The 20,492-nt window shown below is 33.9% G+C and overlaps 1 protein-coding gene across 1 annotated transcript in view; it reads left to right on the forward strand.

The window, feature by feature from the left end:
* The window catches only part of yem (yemanuclein), a 102,766-nt gene that overhangs the window by 49,128 nt on the left and 33,146 nt on the right, over positions 1 to 20,492 (forward strand). The window contains exons 3-5 of the mRNA XM_089104629.1: positions 10,016 to 10,114; positions 15,087 to 15,308; positions 20,235 to 20,315. Coding sequence (XP_088960755.1) covers positions 10,016 to 10,114; positions 15,087 to 15,308; positions 20,235 to 20,315 — 402 coding nt within the window. The remainder of the gene's footprint in view (positions 1 to 10,015; positions 10,115 to 15,086; positions 15,309 to 20,234; positions 20,316 to 20,492) is intronic.

A 20,492-nucleotide genomic window follows, 5' to 3' on the forward strand; every position in this document is an offset into this window, starting at 1 on the left:
AGACAACATTCTACTTCTTACAGAAAACTTGTGATCACTGACGAAAAATTGTTACTTTTAAGAGAAATTTGATAGTGTTAAGTAAAAGTTTATTAGTATTAAGGTAAAAGTTGTTACATCACGGAGAAAATTGTTTAGTGTTAAGGAAAAATTGCTATTTCTAACAGAAGACTTGTCACCATAAACAAAGATATTGTTATTTCTAAGAAAAAATGGTCTTTTTGACAGAAACTTGCTACTTCTAACAGAAAACTTGTTATAACTGACGAAAAATTGTTACTTCGATCAGAAACTTTGTTAGTGTTTAGGAAAACATGCTACTTCCGACAGAAAACTTGTTATCATAGACGAAAAAGTTTTTACTTCTAAGAAAAATATGGTATCTTTGAAACAAAACCTTCCACTTCTAACAGAAAATTTGTTATCATTGACGAAAAAATTGTTACTTCTAAGAGAAATTTATTATCTTTGACGTAAAACTTAGGGGTATCAGAAAAATTTTTGTTACAGTTAAGAAAAACCTATTACTTCTAAGAGAAATTTGAGTGTGTTAAGTAAAAGTTTTTTAGTATTAAGGAAAAATTTGTTACTCCGATGGAGAAAATTTGTTAGTGTTAAGGAAAACTTGCTACTTCTGACAGAATATTTGTTGTCATAAACGAAAAAATTGTTACTTCTAAGAAACGTTTGGTATCATTGACAGAAAACATTCTACTTCTTACAGAAAACTTGTAATTACTGACGAAAAATTGTTACTTTTAAGAGAAATTTGATAGTGTTAAGTAAAAGTTTGTTAGTATTAAAGGGAAAATGTTAATACTTCGAAAAGAAAATTTGTTAGTGTTAAGGAAATCTTGCTACTTCTGTCAGAAAACTTGTTATAACGAAAAATTTTTACTTCTAAGAAAAATTTGGTATCATTGACAAAAAACTTGTTAGTTCTAATAGATAACTTGTTATTATTGGCGAAAAAATTGTAACTTTTAAGTGGAATTTATTATCATGGACGGAAAGGTTGTTGTTATTAGAAAAAATTTGTTACTGTTAAGAAAATATCTTACTTCTAAGAGAAATTTGAGTGTGTTAAGTAAAAGTTTGTTAGTATTAAGGAAAAATTTGTTACTCCGATGAGGAAATTTGTTAGTGTTAAGGAAAATTTACTACTTCTGACAGAAAATTTGTTGTCATAAACGAAAAAATTGTTACTTCTATGTAACGTTTGGTATCTTTGACAGAAAACATTCTACTTCTTACAGAAAACTTGTAATCACTGACGAAAAATTGTTACTTTTAAGAGAAATTTGATAGTGTTAAGTAAAAGTTTGTTAGTATTAAGGTAAAAGTTGTTACTTCAAGGAGAAAATTTTTTAGTGTTAAGGAAAAATTGCTACTTCTAACAAAAAACTTTTTATCATAAACGAAGATATTGTTATTTTTTAAGAAAAAATTGGTATCTTTGACAGAAAACTTGCTACTTCTAACAGAAAACTTGTTATAACTGACGAAAAATTGTTACTTCGATCAGAAACTTTGTTAGTATTCAGGAAAACTTACTATTTCCGACAGAAAACTTGTTATCATAGACGAAAAAGTTTTTACTTCTAAGAAGAATATGGTATCTTTGAAATAAAACTTGCTACTTCTAACAGAAAATTTTTTATCACTGACGAAAAAATTGTTACTTCTAAGAGAAATTTATTATCTTTGACGTAAAACTTGGGGTATTAGAAAAAATTTTTCACAGTTACGAAAAACCTATTATTCTAAGAGAAATTTGATTTGTGTTAAATAAAAGGTTTTTAGTAATAAGGAAACAGGGGTTACTTCCAAGAGAAGATTTGTTAGTGTTAAGGAAAAATTGCTACTTCTTACAGAATACTTGTTAGCATAAACGAAAAAATTGTTACTTCTAAGAATCATTTGGTATATTAGACAGAAAACTTGTTATTACTAACGAAAAAATAGTTACTTCTAGGAGAAATTTGAAAGTATTAAGTAAAAGTTTGTTAGTATTGAGGAAAAAGTTGTCACTTCGAAGAGAAAGTTTGTTAGTGTGAAAGGAAAACTTGCTACTTCTAACAGAAAACTTGTTAGTTCTAACAGAAAATTTGTTATCACTGACGAGAAATTGTTACTTCTAAGAGAAATTTGATAGTTGTGACTAAAACTCTGTTAGTGTTAAGGAAAAAATTGTTACTTTAATGAGAAAGTTTGTTAGTGTTAAGGAAAACTTGCTACTTTTGACAGAAAACTTTTTATCATGAACGGAAAAAAATTATACTTCGAGGAAAAATTTGATAGTTTGAAGTAGAAGTTTGTTAGTATTGAGGAAAAAGTTGTTACTTCGACAAGAAAATTTGTTAGTGTTAAGGAAAACTTGCTACTTCTGACAGAAAATTTGTTATAACTGACGAAAAAATGTTACTTCTAAGAGAAATTTTATAGTTGTAGCTAAAACTCTGTTAGTATTAAGGAAATAATTGTTACTTTGATGAGAAAATTAGTTAATGTTAAGGAAAACTTGCTACTTCTGAGAGAAAACTTGTTATCATAAACGAAAAAATTGTTACTTCTAAGAAAAATCTGGTATCTTTGACAGAAAATTTGTTATCACTGACGAAAAATTGTTACTTCTAAGAGAAATTTGATAGTTTTAAGTAAAAGTTTGTTAGTATTAAGGTAAAATTTGTTACTTCGATGAGAAAAGTGTTTAGTCCTAAGGAAATATAGCTACTTTTAACAGAAAACATGTTATCATAAATAATGAAATTGTAGCTTATAATAGAGATTTTGTATACTGGACCTTGAATATGATGCCTTCTACATGATGAATTTTTTAAACCGCGAAAAAAATTTTTCTTCTATGAGGAACAAGACAGTTTTAAGTAACGGTTCAATGTTTCTGATGAAAAAACCGAATCCTTGAAGAGAATAGTTGTTAGAGTTAAAAACAAATGCCTAATTCTAACAGAAAAACTTGTTATCATAAATAAAAAAGTTGTTACTTCTAAGAAAAAATTGGTCTCTTTGGCAGAAAACTTGCTATTTTTTACAGAAAACTTATTATCACTGATGAAAAATTGTTACTTATAAGAGAAATTTGATAGTTGTAACTAAAACTCTGTTAGTATTAAGGTAAAAGTTGCTACTTTGAGAAGAAAATTTGTTAGTGTTAAGGAAAACTTGCTACTGTTGACTGAAAACTTTTTATCATGAACGGAAACAAATTATACTTCTAAGAAAAATCTGGTATCTTTGGCAACAAACTTGCTACTTCTTACAGAAAAATTGTTATCACTGACGAAAATTTGTTAGTTCTAGAGAAATTTGATAGCGTTAAGTAAAAGTTTGTTAATAATAAGATAAAAGTTGCTACTTCGACGATAATATTTTTATTGCTAAGGAAAAATTACTACTTCTAACAGAAAACTTGTTATCATAAACGAAGAAATTGTTATTTTTAAGAAAAATTTGGTCTCTTTGACCGAAAACTTGATACTTCTAACAGAATACTTGCTATAACTGTCAAAAAATAGTTACATTGAATAAAAAATTTGTTAGTGTTACTTCTAAGAAAAATATGGTATCTTTGACAGAGAACTTATTATCATAGACGAAACAGTTGTTACTTCTAAGAAAAACTAGGTATCTTTGACATAAAACTTTTTACTTCATACAGAAAACTTGTTATCACTGACGAAAAATTATTACTTCTAAGAGAAATTTGATAGTGTTAAGTAAAAGTTTGTTAGTATTAGGGTAAAAGTTGCTACTTCGAAGAGAACATTTTTAAGTGTTAAGGAAAACTTGCTACTTCTAACAGAAAACTTGTTATCATAAATAAAAAAAAATTACTTCTAAGAAAAATTTGGTCTCTTTGCCAGAAAACTTGCTACTTCTAACAGAAAACTTGTTATGATAAACGAAAAAATTGTTACTTCTAAGAGAAATTTGATCGTAGTAAGTAAAAGTTTGTTAGTATTGAGGAAAAAGTTGTTACTTTGAAGAGAAAATTTGTTAGTGTGAATGGAAAACTTGCTACTTCTGACAGAAAACTTGCTATCCTAACGAAAAAATTGCTACTTCTGAGAGATATTCGATAGTATTAAGTAAAAGTTTGAAAGTATCGAGGAAAAAGTTGTTGTTACGAAGAGAAAATTTTTTAGGGTGAAAGGAAAACTTAATACTTCTGAAAGATAGCTTGCTACCTAAACGAAAAAATTGTTAGTTTTAAGAAAAATTTGTTATCTTTGACAGAAAACTTGCTAGTTGAAACAAAAAATTTGTTATCACTGACGAAAACTTTTAACTTCTAAGAGATATTTGATAGTTGTAGCTAAAACTCTGTTAGTGTTAAGGGAAAAATTGTTACTTTGATGAGAAAATGTGTTAGTGTTAAGGAAAACTTGCTACTTTTGACAGAAAACTTTTTATCATGAACGGATAAAAATAATACTTCTAAGAAAAATTTAATAGTTTTAAGTTTAAGTTTGTTAGTATTAAGGGAAAATGTTGATACTTCGAAGAGAAATTTGAGTGTCTTAAATAAAAGTTTGTTAGTAATAAGTGAAAATCTTGATACTTCCAAGAGAAAATGTGTTAGTGTTAAGGTGATCTTGCTACTTCTGACAGAAAACTAGTGATCATAATGAATAAATTTGTTATCTTTGATGGAAAACTTGGTGCTATTAGAAGAAATTTGTTACTGCTAAGAAAAAAACTGTTACTTCTAACAAATTGTGCCAATATTAAATGTGAATTTCTTATTTTTTAAGTATGTTTCATGTCATTCGAAGACACGTAGAAAAAAAAGTTTAAAAATATATAATGGTAAAAAAATAATAATAAAAATAAGTTGAAAAAAATACCATGTCAAAAAAAAATAAAAAAAGTTCAAAAAAATGGAGGGGGCCCATAAAGTTGGATGGAGGGGGCCCTCCTGTGTCTCAAGCGTGCAAAAAATAGTATGAAAAGGGGGCCAAAAAGGGGGGGGGGGGTGAGCCTTCTATGTCTCAAGCGTGCAAAAAAGTATTAAAAAATGGGGAGGGGGCAAACGTTGGGGGGGAGGTCCTTGGTGGACCCTTCTGTGTCTCAAGCGCGCAAAAAAAGGTGGAAAAAATGAAGGGGGGGGTAAAACATTTGGGGGGAGGGTCCTTGGGGGGCCCTTTTGTGTCTCGAGCACGCAAAAAAGTGTAAAAAAATGGGAGGGCAAAAAAGTTGGGGGGCCTCCTGTGTCTCAAGCGCGCAAAAAAAGTTTAAAAAATGGGGGAGGGGGGCAAAAAAGTTGTGGGGGGTTCCTTGGGGTTTTGGGTTGGGGACCTTACAACACTGTTCAAATGGAACTTGTGTATTATAACGACCACAGAGTTTCGCCCTAAATCATGCTCTAAAATGTCTTAAACTGTTTCATCCAAAAAATCCCTAAATGTTGGTTAATTTGTTTTCGCCCAAATAATCCCCTAAAAGTAATTTAAGATGTTCCTTTTGTTTTGGCATCCTTTTGCGATGTCACATTTAAAATTCCCAGGAAACCCTTTCCCGCGTAAAATATATTCAATCTGTCTTGATCTCGTTTGAATTTCTGAAAATATATCTAAGGTATTCCTAGTTACACTATTATGGCTTCGATAGAATATTAATATTTATCTCTCAGACCTAAAGACCAGAGAAGCCATATAGTTTCTTAATTCCCCTCATGTTACATCAGAATTCCTCGTCAGACTATGCAATCAATTTCCAAGAAATCTAGTCCTATGCTCTTCCCTTCGTGGATCAATAGCATTTTCCCGTTAGCATTCAGTACACATTTGCGTTTTCCCAGCAGTAGTGCCAATGTTCCTTGTTGACCATGAAAAAGGTACCTTCAAAGCACCAAATAGAACCTTTCTTATCTGGCAATGATGTATACTCCGTACAGCGTCAACAAACAGAACCCTGAATAAATTATCTGACTGTAACGTCACTCCCGTCACGACTGGCACCCCCTTTTCTACTATCACGAAATAAGACTTTCAAATATTAAAAACTATTAATCATTTAAGCACATGAAATTACAAAAACATATACTCACAAAAATAGAAAGAAAGAATTAGAGAGAAAAAAAGAAGAAACAAAAGGCAAGTGAGTTCATTCAAATTGACAAAACCCCCACCTGAAATCAGGTGATGCGGGACTCCACAGGTTTGGCGACAAAGAAAAAAAATATATATATTAAATATGCGGCCGAATTTTCGCGAAATATCGCGAAACAAAATTTGATTCCTGGCATAGCACTGGTTTTAAACCTGAAATTCGAATGGATTTTTTTTTCACAACGAGCATTGTAGTGCAGGTTGCCTACCCCCCCCCTTTTTAGATGCAATTCATTTTGTTGATAACTTTATAAGTTCTAAGTGAAGTTGTCTTATCTAGTTCTTCTACTTCTCACTACTTGCTGCAGCACCAGGTCGCCTGAGGTCAAGACTGGTGCCTCAGCAGCTATGCACGCTCCATCTCTATCCCAATATATTCAAAAGTTTTGGTCTTTAAACCTCCCAAGAAGTTCCAATTTCTTTTAAATCCTTTTTTACGACCTTTTCCCATTCCATTTGTAGACGACTTGCTTTTCGTTTGGCTCTACATGGATGGCCCAAAATGACGATTCTTTGCAATCCGGCATCCTTCGCCCGCAAAACGTGTCCTAGCTAGCTCAACCTATCTCTCATTATAGCTCTAGTGGGATAGAACCATACTTTTCGCATTGTTTACTGTTTGATGTATGGTTCGTCAAACTAGTGCCCAAAACAATTTCTCGGGAGTCTAATATCTAAGCGATAATATCAAAGTGGAGTAAAATCCGGCTTCGAAGCGAAATTCGACTCAACAAAAAGTGGCTTAGTTTTCCCAACTTGTATCCTGTTTGTCTTGAGTAACTTTAGATAGTATCTAAGCGAGGGCTATGGAGGACTGAGCTTCCACGTTTATCTAATAAGACATAAATCTTATTATAAGAAAAGGAATCGATCAAAAATGGGGTTTTTAAGGCCAAACGAAAATACTGAATAAACAAACAAAGCGAATATTTCGAGAGGACAACCGCCTCTCTTCTTCAGCGCGAAACGAAATAATGTATTTAAGAAAAGTGCTGAAGAAAAAACAACAACAAAAAACAAACGCGGAAAGTCAGTGTGAAAATAAAGCAACAAAACACCAATGAAAAAAACACAAAATTTTTAAAAGATGAATAAAATTCAATAAAAGCCAAAAATTGCAAGAATTAAAACCAAATACCTAAAAACCATAAAAGCGAGTCATTCGCCAATATCCGCGATTTGCACAAAATACAAAAACTTATGAACTACCAACGACGGATAACAGCGAACAACTGAGAAGTTGAAAGAAAACAATTCATTCACTCAAAAACAAACCGAACCAGCAATTAAATAAGTTGGAGAACTATGACATCTGATTTCTTATTTTAATTATTGCATTTCCTGCAGACATCCTTTGAAATCCAAGGGGTTGTTCACGTGTTTGATTACATGATTGGGAAAGTTGTTCAAGGTTTATTTCAGGGATTGCTAAGTATCGGATTTTCTTTTGAGAAAGACGATATGTGACTCGTTTATTCTTAAATCACCGGAAAATCTGTTCAAAGCTAAACCTAAACATAAGTATTTAAAAATTTCAGCTACTTCCCTGTAGTGTTGAATAATACCTTTGTTGTGAAAAGTTAAACTACTTTTGTTAAAGAAAATAGCATGTTCTGGATCCGGAAAATTAAAGACATGTTCTGCAAGGGCGGAGTAAAAATTTTCCGTTTTTTTTCGCTTTTTAAGGGTGTTATCAATTGAGGTAAAGTGTTGATTTAATCTATCCGTAAGCCGTTGGTGAGTTCTTCCGGTGTACCAAAGACCATATGAGCATGGCATTCTGTAGACACCAGAGTTTTCACCTTTTGGGATAGGGTCTTTACCTTGATAAATTTGAGAACTAATAGTATTACTGGGTCTATAAAAAGTGTAAGTATTATTTTTCTTTAGGTCTTTGGAAATGTGTCCTGAAAACCCTTTTACGTACGGGAGACCAAGGTAAACGGAATTTTCCCTTTGATTTGTATTAGCTGTGTCACCATCTGATAGCTTTTTAATATGTTTTTCAATTACAGAATTTATTAAACTAATTGGATAACCATTCCCAAATAAAATCTCCTATAGTTGTTCCAGCCTTGAATCCAGGAAACGTGGTGAACGAACCTGCAATGCCCTATCGACTAAAAATGTCAACATTCCTCTTTTAACCGCAGGAGAATGATTAGAGGAATTATTTAAGTAACGGTCACTATGCGTAGATTTTCTATAAACCCCGAACTCGAAACATGTATCATTTCGGTGTACCAGACCATCCAAGAAAGGAAGATGCGTATCTACCTCTGATTCCTGAGAAAATTTGATTTTTTGATCCAAAGAGTTAAGCAAGTGAAGGAAAGACCCCACCCTGCTCCCATGAATAAAAAATATCATATTCAAAACGAACCCAAAATTCAGGTTTACAAAGACTTTGTGAAATAGCCCTTTCTTCAATGTCTTCCGTGAAAATATCAGCCTCTATTAGTGAAAGGGGGTGCCCATTGGAAGCCCATATTTCTGTTTATAAAAAATACCTTTATAATGGAAATAAAAACAAGTTCTGTTGCAAAGGGCTGTAAGTGAAAGTAGTGTCTGATTTGAAAGTTTAGAATTGTATGATATAGATGGGTTAGAACTGAGTTTATGCTCCAAAATGAGTTCGGCCTTTTGGGAATCACAATTGATATGCATTGAATCCGCATCAAAACTGCCAGTTCTTGTATTTGGTTTAACCGAAACTTGCTTTACCTTGGAAACGAAATCAGCGGCCTGAATCAGCGGCCTGATTTTTGAGCCTGAATTAGTTGGCGAAATACAATTGATAAGAATTTTCCTATTTTTGCTGTAGGAAAATTAAATGAGGACACGATAGGTCGAAGTGGATTACCGGGCTTATGAATCTTAGGAAGACCATAAAAACGAGGAGATGTGCAGCCACGTGGGTAAAACCTTTTGTGCAATTGATCCGTGATCTCACCTTTTCCTTTTAAATAAGAAGGATGTTTTTTGACTTCTTGGACAATTTTTTCTGTACGATCGGTAGCTAATTGTTCATATGTGTTAGAATCATTTAAAATCTCTCTGACTTTTTTTTTATCGTAGCCTAGTCATCTGAATCCAATACAACAACAGTATTGCCTTTATCAGATTTAGAAATAATCCTGGAACGATCTTTATGTAGTAATTGTAAGATTAAGTGTTCATTTTTACTAAAAAATTTTAATTTTGGATCGTGAACAGAAGGCGTATCCAATAAAGTTTCAACAAAATGTGGTCTGACCTCAGCAATCTCTCCAACCTCCGCACGAGAGTCATGAAATGCCCCTTCTTTGTTCGCCATGATTTCAATATAAGGTATTTTTGAGGGGGGTATTGAAAGTTTCAATCCTTTCGACAGAACCTGATTTTGCTCTGTTGTAAGGGGTTTGGAGCTGAGATTTATCACAGCAACACCAGGAGATGCTTTTGGGACAAAAGGCGGATTATTAGTTAATTTTTCCAATCTTAAAAGGTGGAGTTTCTCAGAAAGTCTTTGTCTAGAAATGGTAAAATCATGCTGAAAAGAATTTTCAGCAATAGACTTACTTTGATGAAAATCTGCATAAGAAAGCATGCATAACATTTCTCGCTCTAGTCTGAAAATATTCTGATTTAACCGGTAGCGCTTGCTTTTGCAATCGCTAATAACATGATTTAAATACCCAACCCTATACGTTCTGTAAATTGCCTTTTCTTATATTATGGCAGGCCAATGTGGTGTAAGAAATTATCATAAATCTTATTATCTAATTAAGTAGCCTATGTTTTGTTAAATTTTTTGTGAGTTTTGTTATTTTGATTTTGCTTACTTTTGTTTAATTGTTTCTTTGGGTATTGTTTTAATTTTACAAATTTTTTTATCTTTTTAGGGAAATGAAACAAAGTCAAAAAACCGACGAAAACATGACTTCGTCGATATTGGAGCGGGGTATGATGAAACTGACCCCTTCATAGATAATACTGAAGCCGTAAGTAGATTCTTTAAATTTTTGTTTCATCGATCAAAATCAGAAATTGGGATGAGGCGTGTACGCAGGGAAGAAAGAGAACCTAATCCGCCCCCTCTAAATTTTAAAATGGTTTAAGATTTCCCCCGCTAGTTCTTATATTTTCAGTGCAATTTAAAAAATCATTCAACCGGAGACAAATTGTTTTAAGATGTCTACGGAAATAACATTCATTCGTCGACTTTTTCAAATTCGGGCAAATTTTTCCAAAAATTTGCCCTAATATGACGTATTCAAAATTAAAATCTAGTTCTAATGACTTGACGTGTCCTTACATGTCCTTACACCAGCAATAAATAAATTTAGAAAATACTTAGGTACTAATTTGGAATAATACTTATACATGAATAATGCATGATTAAATTCTCCTGGACCTAACAGACGGATAATATTCAACTGTACATATTGAGATCTTACTGATGTACAATTCCTATTTCCAGTCAACACTCGCAGTGTCATGTTCTGCATCACACGTAATTGCTTCAAATAAACTGAAAACGCACTAGACCATATACTCCTACAATATACCAATTACGGATGGACTGAAGCGAAAATAAAATGATCTCATCACATAATTCGATAATATATTCTTTAACTTCTTCATCATTCCAACGTTTCTTGCAATCTTACTACTAATAAAAGATATATGATTTTTAAAACCAAGGCATTCATCTTGAATAATACCAAGATATCTAATATTATTGGTACTTTTGACTACATAATTATCCATTTGTATATCAGTAATCCAAGGGTTATAACTAGAAAGGGTTATAATCCAAGGGAAGACCTAACATATGCAAGAAAACAGTACTTGTCTGTTATAGTGCCGGCCACTCAAGAAGTGAAGTTAAGTTAATCCTAATGAAATTTACCTAAGCATAATAAAAATATAATACTTTATAAACAAATTTGGGCTGGATATTTGGACATTAGTTTACCTCCGCCCCCCCCCCTCCGCGCCCCCTATTGTGCAAATATATAGCCCAAATTACATTTTTCCATCTATTCGGTCAGTTCTCTTTGTCTTGTCCACAGTTTATAGAATTATCCAGTAAGTTTATCGCAGATCATTTCTGGTCTTCGTTTTCGGTGCGAACAAAAAGCTCCTCCCACTTATTTCTTCACTTATGGATCAGTGTGTTTGCGTCTATCAATGAGAAATGGTTACCAAGTGTATTATTCGTAATAGCGGGTTTCCACTTATTTCCGATTGTTTCGCGCCTCACTTGTCTACCCGTGAAAAGATCTGACTTCGCTTATGTTTATATCTGCAAAAACGTTCTCCGGAGCACTCGCACCCCGGTCCGGGTTTTTATAATGGGTGAGATAGAGAATGATCATACTGGATAATTATATAAACTGTGGTCTTGTCTCACGATAAGCTGAAAGAAACTAAACAAAGAAACTGGTTCTACTGTGCGCCAATTGACGAACAACTTGAGTAATAGGTGCTATAACAGACAAGTACCAAGACAACTTGATTTACCATGATTTAACAACAATTTATTTACTCTCATCCACTTTTATATACATAGCACACCTTTTTTCATTATTTCTATTAAACAGCTGAAGTCTTCGCTGCCACACTAAAATGGGTATCATCAGCAAAACTTGGAAGGATAAGCATGGAATTAGAATATAAACCCCGGTCATTATTTATCAACCTCATAGCTGACCCCTTTCCTTAAATTGCCTACCTGGGTGCCATGCAGTGGCAGAGAAGCGAATGAATATCAGATTAATTGTTCCGTTTGAACATGGTATTCGTCACGTAGACAGCTATCATATCTTACAAAAAGTTCGTCTCTTTTCCTCTTTGTTTAATTAATAAATTTAGGTGCGCAACCTAATTTCAAAGAGAGGCACACATGTGTGTGGGAAAGGAGGAGGTCACCTAACCTGGCTTCCACAACTTAATACTTAAAAAGATGCAAAAAAAAATGTTTTTCTGTGCAATTTTGTTTTTTCTTTTTGTTTTTCTTTTCGTTTTTCCTCTCTTGTACCAATACCGTTTTTTCAACTCCTGACTCCCGCTTTCTAATATATTGCCTCTTATTTGAAGAAAAAGTTAGAAAATTAGAGCTTTTATGTTAGCTATTTTTCATGTACGTTAAAAAGAGATTAACCAAAACAGGCGGTTAATAATAGCAGGGGCGTAATTTTGTCAATAATCCTGGGGGAGGGGTAAAGTTGGAGCCATTTTTCCCAAATCAAAATAAAACGGGCGAATCTCCAGCAGTTTTAATGGGGCGAGGGGGCAAGAGGGGTCCATATCCGGATAGTCAGGGGGTAGGGATTATATAATATTTTTTTCTCCTCAGTTAAGCCGCCCCCCCCCCCAAAAAAAAAACGACGCCTCAGGATAAAAATGACAGTGAAAACTGAAAAAATTAGCCATAAAGTACTATAAAGATAAAGATATTCTAAAGAAAACTGACGCGTTTCTGTGGATGCTTGAACTATGCAGGCTTATCTTAGTTTTGACAAGATTTTTGAAGAAACTAAATTTCAGCTCGGTGGGTTCAAACTGGGTTCTTGGGGGCAAGGTCTGGGAAGGACAGTTGCCCCCTGCCCCATAGCAAATTACGCCCTTGAATGATAGTACAAAAATGTATATCTTAGCTCCATTTTTTAGTTTTTCTCCTCTGCTGTTGAATTAACATTGAAGTACTAATTTATAGCTAATTTATAATCCATGTAACTATCCACAATTCAATAATAAATCTAATAGGTAGTAAAGCTATCAGTAAGATGCCTTCGAAATTACGGCAGCGGAAGTAAAATTACATATAGAACCTATTGAAAAATGAAAGTGAACAGCGCAATTAGCTTCGCAATTAGCTACAGGACATACGCCAGATTTTTTTTCGGAGAAGGATGATATTCTTATGCGAGGGGGGGGGGGGTATATCTTTGGAAAGGAGCACAATTTGAAAGGAATTGTATTTATATTGTTAAAAAAAATCGAAAATTTTAGCGAACCCATAAGCGAATTGGGGGATGATGAGTTTAGTCTATATTCCCCTCTTTGAGTACGTGTTTGGATTAGTTTTACGCACCAAATTTTTGGGTCTTCTTTCCTTCAGCCTTTGGGTATGAAGTCGTGACCTAGCGTTTCTACCAGTCTACGGTAAAACCTTTTCCGAATAAAGCATTTGCAACGTTTGTGGAGACTTTCACCTCACGCAGGTTCCTGTCAAGGTTAATCTGGATTAATAATTGAAAAATTTGTGTTTTCTTCCACCTTGGATGAGCAATCCGTTTTGAGAGTAAGTTTGGTGTTTCTGGTATAACTTCTAAGTTAGAAATATTGCATAAGAAACTCTCAACAATGGCTCAAGCGTACTTGTCCCATCACAACCGTCTCTTGATTATTTTGTTGATTATTTATCATTACTCCGTTAATACCCCGCCATTGTTAATCAGTTTATGATTTTACTAATTAAGCTAGTTAACTTCTTAGAGCTGATGGCAAAATGTGTTTTGCGTTCCTATATAAATGTAACCAGCTAAAATAAGCAAAATTGTCTCTTCTTTTTTTTCAATTTCAGTAAAAACTGAGTTTATGCGAAACGCAAGTTCAATACCTACATCCGAAAAAGGATGCTATGTGCTTTTTGCATACTATGGCACTTATTTTGCATTGAGTCTGGACTACCGTAGTGAGAGTGATATAGGACCAATGGCGTAGGAGGCAAGATTAGGGTCACAACTTCAAATACACTTAAAATAAGGCGTATACAGAGGAGGGAGGTTTTTAACTCCTGCTCTTTCCTCCGAAATTTTAAGATTTTCCTCTTTCCATGGTTTTGCTTAATGTTCCATTCTTCTTTTATACAGATTTGCTAACCCTTAGATAGGTTTACTTGTAAGTGCGAGTTTGGGACTGACTGTTGCGCAATCATTCCTGTCAAATAGAAAGCCACTGGAATGCCTAAAAGCAGTCACGCAACCACGAAGGGTGCTTGGCCTAAGTCGTAAATGCCATGAAATCTTGTGATCCCTTTTAATTATCCCTTATTATTATCCCTTTCTTATTCTTTTTTTTTAACGCATACGGGTCCCTCAAAGTGTTACCTTAAAAAAAGTGCGCATGTGAATCAGTTTCTGCAATATACCTATAAGAGTAGCTAACTTTCAGTCGACCAATCAATCATTCAGCATTGATAGCTCTTAGATATTTCTCATTTTCTGCTGTCGAATCACCACATGTTGGAAATTTTGCATTGATGCTTTGATTGTTTTGACACGTTTTTCCGATATGGTCGAATTGGATTATAGGCCGAATAAAAAACACCGACAAATCGAAAAAGAAATTAAATTAAAGTTGAACCACGCAGTTGGACATGAATGCAATTTCACAGGAGTTGTTTTTTTCCAGAAGTATCTATAATCTATTTTTGTAATATAATTGGTTGTGTTGTGTGAAGTCCCGTCCCATCATATCTTCAGCTCTGAGAACACTTATGGAATGTTTCTGAAGTTGCATAACGGGTAACTGGAGCCTGAAGTCAGGCAATCATTTCTCATTAAACTTTCTGTAGGTTTCATCAAAATTGTAACACATTTTTTACCTAGTTCTATTAAATCTACCCTGTTTTGTCTCACGGCTGGGAGATTTAATTTTCGTTTTTTTAGGGTGAGGGGGCTTCAAAATGGGTTTGGGGAAGGGGGTAAAATATTTTTCTACCGTTATCATAAAAGAGTATACGCTACGTTTTTTTTTATGCCTGTCGTCGGGGCTGGTTTTATATAATCCGTCTTTTTTATTTCTAACCATTAATAATTTACATAGCTCTCGCCTTATTTATTTATATATTATTGTTTTTCTTAGGTTAATACATTGTCAGAAATTTCATTTATTTCTGTTCCTGCTTTCTTACTAATAATGTTCTTATTTATTTGAGTATAACGTTACTTAATCGTTTTTTAGTATGATGAATTTGTACCACCGAATGTATCCACAGTCCATGGGGGTTTCTACGTCAATTGTGGTAATCTGGAATTCAAAGCTGTTGAATTTTCAGAGTCAGAAAGTGAATCGGATGATACCTCAAGTGGAAGCTCCGGAATTGAAAGCTCTTCTAGTGAGTCGGATAGTAGTGAAGAAGAGGAAAGCACTGAAAAAGAAAAAGTCGAAAAGAATAGAAAAAGGGTAATTATTTCAGAAAGGGTATTTAAAGGGTATAAAGCTCTTCTAGTGAGTCGGATAGTAGTGAAGAAGAGGAAAGCAGTGAAAAAGAAAAAGTCGAAAAGAATAGAAAAAGGGTAATTATTTTTATAGGGAGGTGCTTCCCGAAGATGTTCTTGTCACGGTCCCTTAAAGACTTACTTAAGTGGTTTTGGGTCTCAGAATACAGTAGATAGATATTAGGTAATGACATACCCTGTAGAGTGACAGGGATATTGTAGATAGTGGCATATACTGTAGATAGTGATATTGCTGTAGGTAGTTGCAGAGAAACTGTAGACAGTGACAATTGTTTTTCGCCACATATTCAAAACTATCTGTCAATAGTTCCTTAGAAATTCCCCACTAAAGCATATACAGGATCACTAGTGCCTCGTTGCCGTGGCATCATATTCTATGCACTGCGTGTCTTTTGGAATAATAATTTAAGGCTGTTTATTAAGTGTTTAATATTGTATATTACTATTTCCAATCCCTAATAGATTGGAATCATATAAGTGTTTTCTTATTAATGTTATTACATTATACTGCTGAATGTATTCACTATGAAATCGGTACTGCCTACGGGGACAAAAATTTTCGCCCGAAAATATAGCAACTTTTTCATTTTTGATTTGCCAAAAATTAAAGAAATATATCCATAAATTAGGAATTGATGCGTCTTCGTTTAATAATATGTCTTACGATAGCGATTTTTATTCAATGAATCATGAATAATAACCACGATACCTACAATGAGCCTTTAAGTCTCAACGCCTTTAAGGCAGCGACACCTTTAAGATTCACTTAAGAATTTCTTTGCTCCTCCTTCTCCTCCCTGCCAGCAAAAAAGTTGTCAAAAGCCCTATTTTTTATGAACTATCAATATTATTGTATGTATAAATATTATTAAAGGTAATCAGTAAAAGTTTAACTTAAAATTGACAGACCCTAGCAAAAGTTCAGTTATAGGCTAGGGCTAAAGCCTACTTCCAATCTGCATGAAATCATGGTTCATGATTCCCCTTCACTTTACGACTCTCCCTTTTCTCGAGGCTTGAAAAATCATACAGAATTATAGGTAATTATCCCCATTAATACCTGGACCGCCACCCCTCGAGATTTTCCCCAACGTCTTCGGATTTAGTCTTGAGTTTTGGTACAATACAAGAACTTAAACAGATGTGGGGTCTCGGGATCCCCCCCTCCATAAAAAACAGATGTGGGGTCTCGGGATTCCCTCCCCCCCCAAAAAAAAAAATAATCGTAAACTTTCTTGAATTTCTACACACTTCCTGACTAAATTGTCAAATTTTGTTTTCATTTATAACCTCCTTGCCGATTTTTGTGGTATTATCCCCCTCCCTCTCCGAGAAAGTATTCCTTTGTAGGTGCCTCTATACGTTTAAAGCATTACCCTTAAAGAACATATCAAATATACATTATTATTATTATTATTTAATCTCTGGGGAGTTTTTTTTAAAGCCTTATGATTATTTATAACTAAATCTTTGGTTATTGTCAAATTGTTAGTGGCAGCTCTGATTAATGTAACCAACCTCAAAGCACTGAAATACGTAGCCCCCCCCCCTCCTCTTCTTGTCTTGGGAATTGGATATAGCCTATTCCTAGTGCAAGTGAAACTTTAGTTTATGATTGCGGTTACCATTTCATTAAAACATCCTGACATCTACCTTATCCCATCTGCTGCCATCTTTTTGTTGAAACAGATCCACCTTGCGTTGAATAAGCTTATTGACGTTGATTTTTATCAGTTTTGGTGTTGAATAGGCGACTACGATTATTAAATTTTGTTTTTCAATAACTTATTTGTTTATAATGCCTCAGAGCTCAATAAGTTGCAATTTGTTCTTTTACAGATAGATAATTTTTGGTATTCAATAAACTGCAATTTGTTCTTTTACAGATAGATAATTTTTGGTATAATTTTCTATCACTATAAATTTATATTATTCTTGGTTTGTTTCATAGGTTCAATGACATTGAAAGATCTTTTTGATTTTTCTTTTTTCTTAGCAAGAAATTTATTTTAACTAGAAACCGTGTTCAATAGGGCCTAATGTTCAATAAGCTATTGCAATTAATAGTAACAATCTCCGTAGAACACAAATTAGATAAACAGAAAGGCAAAGGTCGCTGAACAATGTTGACCGTTGACTCGTTGACCAACGAGCCAACGACTTCAAAATTTAATCTTTCTAATTCTTGCGATGTTGAATGAGCGAAACATGCTCGAACGCAATCCTATACAGAAATAGTAATATTTTAAAAATTTTGTTTCCAAATTTACTAAAAAGTAAAAATAATTTTCTCTCCCTACTACCCGGAAAAACTGAAATGTTGAGATTAAAACTAAACGTGTAAGGTCGTCAGGACAAAGTTTAATTTTTTTATCCAAGTACATTTGTAGATAAGAAATTTGTATTTTTTATCATTTTGTCATAGAGATCAATCCACCGCTCTACCATAGGATTATAACCATAATATATACCATCTATTAGTCTTTAAACCTGAAAAAAATATACACTATAAGCACACACAAAAGAGAGCTATTAGCTATATGTGCGTGTAATAAGTCATATTGACGTCCTATATATATAGCCTATCATAATGTACAAGAATAGATTTTCGATAAAATGGTCGTATTCATGGTGAAAGGATGAAATGACGTGGAATAGCCATGAGGGAAAAGTACTAAGTTTCCTTCTCTTTAAAAGTTTTATTGTATAATCCACGACGTGTGTAGGCACGCAGGAAAGGGATATTGCGGGGAAGGACAAAGAAGGCTACCTTCCACAAATGTATATGCCTGATATACGGCATAATGCGAATAAGTCTACTTTTAACAATCAAACTACTCGTCCTAGTCTAGATTTTGCCCAAGTATTGCTAAATTTCCTCTTTTTCTAGCACCAAAGGACCGCTCTACCATAGGATCTTTCAGGACAGAAAATTTAAGTGTTTCATTTCAAACAGTTTTCTTACATACGACAGACCAAACAAGACCAAAAAGGTGGGGTATAAAAAGTACGAAAAAGCAATAGTTAGCAAGTAAAAATTAATGCCAGAACCTAGGACGACCCCCCAAAAAATACCAAATAAATGGCCTTTTGAGCTTCCTTCAGGTGAATATATCACAAGGGGGCATCAGGATTGTAGAAATGCCTAGGGAGGTGGGCATGGCCTATTATCGGTTGGGAACCATAAATTTAAGCTTATGTGCTTATGTTACTCTATTACGTGTTTTATTTATCAAATACTATAAGATGACTATGTAATAGTAAATTTAGAAAAAAAAAATTTCAAAATGGGCTAAAAAGTAGAATTTTTTTTTGTTTCTTGAGAATCTATGACTACTAGTGAAAACGAAAAGCGCAAAATGGGCTGGGTTTTACATAACATAGATATGCTATTGATATACTTTATAAATGCATAAATGAAAGAAAGTTTGTGAGTAAAAAAAAAATGGGTTAAAAAAATTATATATGTAAAGCACAATCCGTTTTGCGCCCCTTGTTTTCACTCCTATTCATAGATTTCAAAAAAAAAAATCATCTTTGTGTTGAGTTTTAAAAGCGAGCCAAAAAATTATATTTTTTTGTTTTCAACTTTTTAGTCTCCTCTAAGACTAAATATCTTCAATCTCCTCTAACTTTAAGACTAAAACACAAACACAGACCGGTATTCTAACCACTGCGCTATATAAGTCAAATTAAAATTATTTATTTTATACTTTTTGATGTGCCCAATCACCTGTCTATGTCTTTTGTTTACAAATGGGAGGGGTGAAACAAGAGGGAGGATTGCAAGAGGGAGGAAAGAATAAAATTTGGAAGTAATTGAACATTTGAAAGTGGTTGAAAAATGGCTCACAAATTGATGTGACAAACAAACAGAAGAAGCCACAAAAAAGTTGGTGCGTTGAGATAAACAAGTGAATAAAAATTAAAAAGAATCCAATCAATCTTGAGACAATTCCCCCCATGATACTTGAACCTGGATATTCGATGATTCGAGAAGCTGGGAGGCCATTGCGCCTCCCTCCCTTCACAGAACTCGACTATAATAAATTAAAAATCGTTTGAGATAATTGTTCAATAGGTTATAAAGATAATGTGTCTTTCAATGCTACACTGTGGCTTATCCAGGATATGGAGAAGGGAGGGGAGAGGGCGGTCGCATGACTATCTTTTCGCTTGACAAATCTACATGCATGACTTATCTAATGTATAATTTAATACCCCCCCTCCGCAGAAAATATCCCCGGAAAATCCCCCTCCCCCCTCGGAAAATGCCCCCCGGAAAATACATCCGCGCTGAAAGGAAATTATTCCTAAAAATTTACTCCCACTGAAAATTCCCCAGACATACTGCACAAATTTCAGCTATACTCATGCTGGGGAGGGTCGATCATGATCCTCTTCTTGAATCCATCACTAATGCTTCAATTTCCAGTTTTGAGCAACGTAGGAACCCCGATGAAATTAGGGGTTATGTATACCTAAGTCCAGAGGCGAAGGAGCTGAAAACTAGAACATCTGGGACTGTTTTCACATGAAATAATTACCTTAATAAGGTCAGCCCAAGAGAGTGTTGTCGGTTTTAACCCTATTTATCCCACAGAAGACGCCCAAGAGTGTCTTTCAGATCGCCAGACTTGACTTGACACGAGCAGACCTGAGTGGTTCTTGTATGCCTTAATGAACTGCCTTATTTGACCCTTTAATTTGCTTAACCCCCACGGAAAGTTTACCCTGAAAAGTTGCCGAGAGCAAGAGAGAGAGACCAAGTAAATATAAACAATATTTGAATTGTTCAAATGTATTTTTTCTTTTTTTATTTGTCCATTCTTTAACAACTTTCATATTAATATTTTTATCTTTATTTTAGTTAATATCTACAGAAGGAAGTGGTTCTTCTAGACCAGCAACACCTGATGCGCCTAATCTCGCCGAGAAGCAAAAAGACAAGGTAGCAACTTTTGTTTGTACCTCAGTAGTTCAGAGGCCATATAAACTAGTTTTATAAAATATACCAATGAAAAGGTTAAAAAAGAGAGAATTTTGAGGAGGAAAAAGAGAAAAATTGAGGAATTTTTACTGAGAGGCTGGTCCAAGCATAAAAGTGCAATTTGGGTCATTGTGTTTC

This window comes from Artemia sp. Qi Xiang Cuo, chromosome 2 (genome assembly GCF_049724085.1).
Source record: "Artemia sp. Qi Xiang Cuo chromosome 2, ASM4972408v1, whole genome shotgun sequence".
NCBI classification, from domain to species: Eukaryota; Metazoa; Arthropoda; class Branchiopoda; order Anostraca; family Artemiidae; genus Artemia; species Artemia sp. Qi Xiang Cuo.